The sequence below is a fragment of the Quercus lobata genome, chromosome 10 (assembly GCF_001633185.2).
Source record: "Quercus lobata isolate SW786 chromosome 10, ValleyOak3.0 Primary Assembly, whole genome shotgun sequence".
Classification (NCBI taxonomy): Eukaryota; Viridiplantae; Streptophyta; class Magnoliopsida; order Fagales; family Fagaceae; genus Quercus; species Quercus lobata.
In genome coordinates, this window is record NC_044913.1 from 28,236,169 (window position 1) to 28,244,929 (window position 8,761).

The 8,761-nt window shown below is 34.6% G+C and overlaps 1 protein-coding gene across 1 annotated transcript; it reads right to left on the reverse strand.

The window, feature by feature from the left end:
• Positions 1–3,445: 3,445 nt before the first annotated feature.
• On the reverse strand, positions 3,446–6,420 carry LOC115962965 (ras-related protein RABA6b-like). Its single transcript, XM_031081854.1, has 2 exons — positions 5,960–6,420; positions 3,446–3,935 (listed from the first exon to the last, which is right to left on the reverse strand). The coding sequence occupies exons 1-2, from the start codon at positions 6,175–6,177 to the stop codon at positions 3,503–3,505; spliced, it is 651 nt and encodes a 216-aa protein (XP_030937714.1). The 5' UTR covers positions 6,178–6,420; the 3' UTR covers positions 3,446–3,502.
• Between the last annotated feature and the right edge of the window lie 2,341 nt (positions 6,421–8,761).

Here is an 8,761-nt window from a genome sequence, read left to right on the forward strand (position 1 = left end):
TTGGCGAAGTAAGAAACAAACTTTTGTGGCCCGCTCCAGTACTGAAGCAGAATATCGTGCCCTTGCTGATACCACATCTAAGCTCTTTTGGCTACGATGGCTTCTTAAGGATTTAGGTGTGTCCACATCCTCTGCTACTCCCCTTTATTGTGACAACCAGAGTGCCATTCATATTGCTCACAATGATGTCTTCCATGAACGAACTAAACACATCGAGATTGATTGTCATTTTATCCGTTATCATCTTGTCCATGGTGCTCTCCAGCTTTTCTCCATCTCCTCCAAATATCAACTTGCAGATATCTTCACCAAGTCACTTCCTAAGGGACGCACTCGTGATTTAGTTGACAATCTCAAGTTGGTCTCACATCCACCGTGAGTTTGAGGGGGGCTGTTAACGTATATTATGTTATGAGCTTTAGGCCCAACTAGGTTACTTGTATAGCACACTTGTACTTGTACTACACTTTACTTGTACCGCACACATATGCCTCCTATATAAAGACACTGATGTATATTCTTTGATTTGAGAAATACAATACTATTGCATTCAGTATTTCTAACAATACATAACCTAAATCAACGTGTGCAATATATAGATGATTGTCATTTGTTATAATGGGCATTGACATTAACAAAGCAGCGAGCTATAGTAGTGTCACATATAATAAATAATTATCTATATTTTTCATTCGAGTGAGGAGTCGATTTTGTGAACAGATCGAGAGAAAGCAAGAACATCATCTCGAGTTTCTGCTCCATGATAATCACCAGTACCACCTTCTTTTCCTCCATTACCGTCAGTGATGATGGATTTACGAATCAATCTCTTTGTCATTGGATCGAGCCCCGTCGTTGACTTCTTTGTTGCAGCGCTTTCATCAACACCATCATAACATTCATTCTTCTTCTTTCCTTGTGTCTCTGAATCTTCCTTTCTCTCTACCACCTCTCTTCCCTCTTTATTCGCCTCCATTTTTGTGAGTGTGTATACAAGAGAAATATGAGCCTCTTGGACCTTAATTCATGGAACTTGTTCTTATTATAGAAGAGAAGAGTAACTAGGCACACACGTGTCTATCACTGAGCTGTGAGTGGCTCCTCTCACATGCAAAGAGGAAAGGAGCTATACGTATAGGGCAAAACTGTTGGCATTCATTATCCACTGATCTATGAAAACTGCAAACACATGAGATTGAGATGAGATGACCCATAAATAAAATGAGACCCATGATGTGGATCGAATGAAACTACTAGATAATGTCCTTAAAACATCCACAGCAGTGGAGCTAAAAATTTCGTTTTTTAGCTCTACCAAAAGTTACTTTATCTATTATACCTACACACATACTGCAGCAGTGGATCTATTTTAGCTATCAATGCAATAAAATAATATAAACATCACAATAAAATAATATAACCACTACAATAAAATAATATATCCCACTAACCAAAAAATACATACACAGCACCAACCACCTCTACCATCAGCCACAGCCACAGCCACCACCACCACCACCCACCACAACCACCACTCTACTTTGGCAACCACAACACAACATAGAGAAAAAAAAAAAAAAAATCCACAACCATAATCACAATCACAACCCCATCGCCATCGGTCACTACAACCAAAATCCACAAACCCAATGTCAAAATCATCCACCACCACTACCATAGCCAAAATCAACCACCACCACCACAGCCACCAAACCCATATGAAAATACATTAAAAAAAAAAAAAAAAAAAAAAAAAAAAACAAAACAAAACAAACAAACAAACTCAATCACAACAAAGAGAATAGAGATATGGTGTGAGTCTAATCGGAGGACTGGGCGGAGGCGTGGATCGGCGGAGTGGGGAGGACTGGGCGGCGTGGGTCTGATCGGAGGACTGGGCGGAGGCGTGGATCGGCGGCTTGGGGCTTGGGCCGGTGAAGTTGAGGCCGGCAGAGGGGCACGGACTGAGCGATGGGGCTTGGGGAGATCGGCGATGGGGCTTGGCGAGCTAGAGAGAAAAAAAAAATTTGAGGAAGAAAGAAGAAAGAAGATAAGCCACAGAGAGAGAGAGAGAGAGAGAGAGAGAGAAAAGGAAATGATTATTTTAATGAGAGAGGAGAGAGAAGTGTAATAAAAAAAATATTTTTTTTTAGCTTTGAGCTACCGTGCACATCTAAAGATAGATGTGCACTGTAGCTGAGGAGTTAAATCTTTTTAGATTTAGTTCCACTACTACTGCGTAATGATTTTTTGGTATTTAAAAGCTAAAAAATACCATTATACCTATATAGCACCACTACTGTAAGTGCTTTTAAAAATTGTATTTGGACTCAACAAGTGGGCTGAAATCGACGTCACACATTTTGACAAACTTCTTCCACATTCCCCTGTTCCCCTACAGATTTGGCTCTAGTGTAATGCTTTTACCAAAACATCCAATCTAGTCAATAATATTACTATCTTATACCTAGCTGGCCCACGGTGTCATGCTATTAACATCACTGCCTCACTTTATTACTGTCACCACAGATGGTAGGGTCACTGGCTAGAAGCCCAGTCAAAGGGTTTTCTTGGAGACCATCCCCACAAGCACACGTGGAACTATTAGGCCGCATGCGTGCCATGGCTAATGGGCTACAAATATCTACCCTAAGCACTAGATTACACAGTTATTTTACACATAATAACAACTAATCAAGATTGTACGAGAGTAACTATGCGTTACATTACAAGTATAAATAATTATGGAACGTAGAAGATAAGGCTAAAAATTCAAGTTTTCAATATGAAATTTTACACACACACACACATATATATATATATATATATAGATTAAAGTAGAGTAAAATTTCTATCTTGTATATATAAAAAATTGTACAAGAATATGAGCCCATACATTTTGTCACAACCTGATGAAGTGTGCAATTGTAAGTGGTGGATCTATATACGATTAATAGTTTATTAATTATAATTGCAACTAGATGATGTGTGCAACTGTGAGTGATAGATTTATGTACGATTAATAGTTTATTGATCATAATTACATATGTCATCAAGCTGTGACAAAAATTATGACAAAATGTGTGACAGGGGAAGAACTGAGAATTTTTTTTAACTACCGGTAGGAAATTTCTAAACAGGCAGTGGACTTCGACATATGTACCATGAGGGCAACTAATGTGCAGATATTTTGGCAAATAGTTCGAGTCCAGCAGGACACTAGTGTGGTTTATAATTCCTGACCAGAGTTTGTATATTAATTAGTCTTTTGTTTGGGACTTGTCAAGAATGGCATCTTGTCACCATATACCTACTTTCCCCTAATTTTCTAACTCCATATTTTTACTTCTGCTTTAGTTGTTTAATGCATATCCATTACACCACGAAAAACACTAAAAACAACAACAACAAATAGTAGCAAAAGGGAAATAAAAAGGTGTGGGTATATAGAAACTATGTAAGAATACTTGAAAAGAAAAATTGGAAATATATTCAGCACTCTCTAGCTTGAGCAACAGCTAGGTTGTTTAGTTGCCGTAACTTCATCAATACTAATTATTTCCTTTCCACGGCCAAGAGTTGTTGATGTTTCGAATGTTTTAGCTTCTAAACTTTTTTGGCTTGTGATTTCATGGATTTTAGTAATCATTTGTAAAAATGATTCCTGCACATTCTTATTCTCTAACGCAGATGTTTCCATGAAACATAAACCTTCTGCCTCGGCAAGACTTTTTCCTTCTTCCTCATTCACTTCTCTAGAGTGACTCAAATCAGATTTGTTCCCCACAAGAATAACCACCATGTCTGCACTGCCAAATTGTCTCAGCTCTCGCACCCATTTCTTCACATTCTCAAACGTTGCTCGCCTGGTTATGTCATAAACTAGCAACGCACCTAGTGCTCCACGGTAGTATGAACTGGTAATGGCTCTAAACCTACAACAAGATTATATATGCTCATATTGATGAGAATACATTTTTGAAATTTTCCACACTTTAGTAAATAGTGCAAAGATTTCTACATCTGATATTGTACTAGAGATGATGAAGTGGCGAAACCATGTATACACATTTTGTTTAAGATTTTCTATTAATCCAAGCTCATACAAGTATTTTCATTTAGCAAAACAAAAAAGTTTTACCTTAATGCTTTTTATAAAAAGCATTTTCTAAATATTTTTTTTAGAATAATAGTTATTAAATAATTAAATTCATATTTTTTCATTAGCTTATACTTTATTAATAAATTTCATTAATATATATATACACACACATAAAAGGATAACTATAATTGTAGTGGTACTCCTCTCTCTCTTATTTATTTGTTTATTTATGATTTTTTTTTTTTTTTTTTTGAGAAAGTATTTACGAATCAGTAGTAGTCCTGTCCTGTCTCGTCTCTATAATTTATATTTATGGTAGGGACCGGGCTTGGGCCTAAAAGAGAAGCTTTAGATATAAGGCAAGCCTTATTGTAAGGTGGGCTATGAGTAGAAGTTTAATACCCTTCATTCAAAGAATTATATGTCAATCAAACAGCAGTGAAGAAGAATTATATGTCAATCAAGCTTTTGTTTTTTTTTTTTTTTTTTTTTTTTTTTTGTATTTTTGGATGGGAATACTAAAATTAGTGTGGGATATTTGTCGTGATTGTATAGTGTGATAATACGGCACATGTCAAAGAAAGAGAGTCCGTGTGGAGCAGTCACGGTCCAGATGGCAAAGTGACAAAACATCTCCATAAATCCTAGATTGCTGTGATGAAAAGAGCATGTTCCTACCTAATGACTTTAAATAGCCAAAAAAGGTTGAAATTATAGGGTTGAAGGTCTATATAAAGTGTCCCACACAACTGTAAATTCACAAGAGAGGGTTTTTCAATTCAATTTGCGCATCATTCTTTTCAGCAACAGGCAACAGCAACTGCTTTACACATGAAATTATTCATATCAACTAGTACACAACCTATTTAATCTACTTTTGCTACAATCCGCTTATACAGCAAGTTGTAAATCGTGAAAGTGTGGATTTACATGAACCATTACTTTTTCTTATCTACTTAGTAACGAACTGTAACAAGAAAGTTGTGAACTTTGCCGTAATCTTAGCATTTTTTCATTCCTATCATGATAACTACAACAATCTATGACTGATCAAGAACATGAATAAGGAAAAATCTCTTTTCGGTTTCTGGGTCCCAGCTGAGTGGGATTAATTATTCAATTTCCTACCCTTTCTCTAATTTTAATGAAGAGATTAGGACTCTCACTTTATTTTCATTAGTACATCACAATTCACGGATGAACAGTGGATCACAAAAGCTATAGACCATTCAACTCACCGAAATAGATGGTGATGATCAAACTGAGTTCTATCTTCTATGTTATAAAAAAAGTTAAAGAAAATAAAATAGAAGACAAATTCAAATTGAGGAAATCTTCTCAGTTGAACAGTTTGTGTCGACAAGGTTAAGACTACGAGTTTAGACTGGACCCACCTCGGAAATGTATCCATAGGATAGAAGCAACTTTTGATAGCTCGTTTTCGATTATAATAACCAGGAAAAACAAAACAAAACAAAACAAAACAAAACCCTCAGCTAAGTTAAGATTGAATTGAATTATATAAATAGTTTGTTTCGTCTAGTTTAAGATCACGAGTTTGCACTGTACCAAACTTCGAAAGCATAACCATAGAAGCAACTTTTAAGCTTAAAAATGACTTTTTTTTTTCGTTCATTAATTTTGTTTTTTCTGGATAATTTACATATTTTGAATTTTGAACCAATCGATACAAGTTTGATGAATTGTGTATAATTTTATCCCTAATTCTCATAACTTGTTTATGCTTCTTTAAAGCTTTGGGTTGCCATAGAAAAGTTCATGATCAATTTTCGAAAGATGATGATCTAGCTAGCAAATGGAAATACAATTAGAGAGAAGTATGAGATGGGTGATTACCTTTCTTGGCCAGCAGTGTCCCATATCTGGGCTTTGATGAGTTTGTCAGCAACCTTTATATTCCGGTAAGCAAATTCAACCCCTATGGTTGGCTTTGAATCTAAGCGAAATTCATCTTTTGCAAACCTTGAGAGAAGATTTGATTTCCCAACCCCAGAATCTCCAATAAGAACAGCCTTGAATAGGTAATCACACTCTTCATCAAATGATTCAGCCATACCTATAATATCTCTCTTTCTATATAAAGAAAAAAAATATTAAAAAAAGAAAAACTTGAAGAAGGAAATATAAAGTATAGGAAGTTGTTGAAGAAATAGAAGAAAAAAGAGACAAATATTGAGGCATGGTTTGTTATGTGATGGTCTTTATATTTATATATGAGTTTTCCAAATCATGTACGTAGGTTAGTAATTTTAGCAGTTCCTTTGTCTTTGTTTTTGGAGGGTATTGAGTATTTACATGTGAAAACATTCATAAAAGACATGATGGCTGTTTGTTGATATTGTCATGATCTGTGGGTGTCACTAATAAATTAATAATAAAATCAACCAAAACTTAATCTTTGGATAATCCTTAACCCAATATGTTAAAGGACAGCCCACTTATAATACTCCATTTTGTTCACCAAATTATTTTTTAATGATTATATTAGCTTCAACTTTTTGCTCTTATGCTTACTAGGCAAAGTTTGATTGGGCATTCCTCATCTAATTCTAAATGATGAGTTAGCTTAGCAGGAATCAGATTTTTATTTCGTACATCTCATTGGTTGCTTTAAGGTATGGTATTGGTGATCATAGTTAATCATTGTAAACTGTCCAATCTTGGAAAGTAAACTAGTATATGTGACCTTCTCTAAAAAAATAAGTAGTATATGTGACGGTATGGTGGTTGTTTGATTCGATCACTATTTAGACAAATTATAGGAGGTTTTGGCAACAAACTCGAAGTTATAAACTTATAATTATAAAAGTTACTACAGTAGAGGTATGTTTCTACTAAATGGATTGATGGCTTTACGAAGTTCATAATGGATGATTGGGAAAATAATTCTTCCCTTGCCCTTCATTTTCATTTTAAAGTGTAAACGCCATTCCATTCTAAAGTTGCCTTTTTAAAAGAAAACTAGTCCCATCCTCAAAATCTGCGAAGATATTTAATTATTTTGTAATGAAATATAATATATTGTTTATTTTCTAAAATATTCATAAAATTATATAATCATAACTAATCATTTATAACAAATTGTTATCCTCAGAAGAGAGTTTTATTTTAGATGTGTACGGCACCAAGGTACCCAGATCCATTTGGGCCTTGAATTCTAACCCAACAGCGTGGCCCATGGCCCCAATCTCTTTCTACCCAAAACCCCAGTTTGAACCCACACAAACTGCAAGTCCAAGTTTTGTCACTTGGTCCTTGCTCAGCAAACCATTCCCGAACAATAAAGAAAGAATAACTTCCAAACACCATCCTGAGCATGCCCGGCAGTGCCTAGGGAAACACCGCTGTCGAGCATGCCTGCTGGAGTGGGAACCAAGTTCCAAGGCCACTTTCACCACATTCCACTCCCACCTAACCATCCATTTACGACTGATGATATTGGACCTCCAATTGCACTAATTATGGCAGTAATCATGATCTCTCCATTAATCTAGAGCTATAAATATGAGAAGTTGGTGAAAGGAAATGGTTGTTGAAAGGTTCTCAAGGAAACAGAGAGTAGAGAAAAAGAGTGATTCAGAGAGAGAGCGAGAGAGAAAGAGAGGCAGCTTCACTGAGTCTCTGTGCCAAGAACAACCCAAAGTAGGAAATCCTAAACCCACATTACAAATAAGTTGTGAGCCCAAGTGAGGTCAGGCCCAATAGTCTCATTTTAGGCGCGCACAAGATGTATTAAACTATTAATTAAGAAAATTTTCTTTATATAAGGGCAATGATCTTTTTTCCCCCTTAAAATAAACATTGTTATAATACTTTATTAATATTTTTTAAGTAATGACTTTTGTGTTCTCAATAAATAAAAATTATATATATTTTTTGCGTTCTTTTAATATTAAAATTTTCATCTACTCATATTATGAGCCAATTTGCTAGTGATAGAATATAGTGTGTATTAAGTTTTTCCAATCATGGTTGTTAGAAAATAATGAGAAAAATAGTTTTCCCACCATTCAAATTTTCAACCTATAGCTTTCTATTTTAATGCTATCCTTAATCCCAAATTAGCCTATCTCTCTTAAAGTATACAAAGTATGATCATGATCTCTCTTCTTAAAGACAATGCTTATCTCAATACATCCATAAAAATATACCGAATCAAAACATATCCATATGAAGATGCTTTGCAAATAAACAAAACGCTGTATCAATCGTCACTTAACAATGATTAATTTGACTAATTAGAAAAAATATTTTGTTGTTAATAATCTATTAAGATATATATATATATATATATATATTTTTTTTTTTTTGTAGAATCTGCAAAATTTTCCACCCAAAAAGATTATCAAATAAAAAAACTATTAGCAAAATCTCATAATTAAGTTTCTATATGCATCATTATATAATAATAATAATAATAATAATTGTTAGGGTCATACTTTATGTAATTAGCTAATTTTTTGACAAAATGCACTTTATTTGTAATTGGGTAGATCTAAGTTGGGTTTAATACATCAAGAAATATGTTGTTCAAGCATATCAAGTGTTCATATTAAAAGACATAAAGATTGATCCAAAAAACAAGTGAAGAAAAGCTGTTCATTAAGTCTCGACAGATAACTCGACAGATGACTGCTA

Coding starts and splice junctions, on each gene's coding strand:
- LOC115962965 (XM_031081854.1), bottom strand. CDS start 6,177: ATGGCTGAATCATTTGATGAAGAGTGTGATTACCTATTCAAGGCTGTT. Junction 3,936..5,959: donor GACACTGCTGGCCAAGAAAG/GTAATCACCCAT, acceptor ATCTTGTTGTAG/GTTTAGAGCCATTACCAGTT.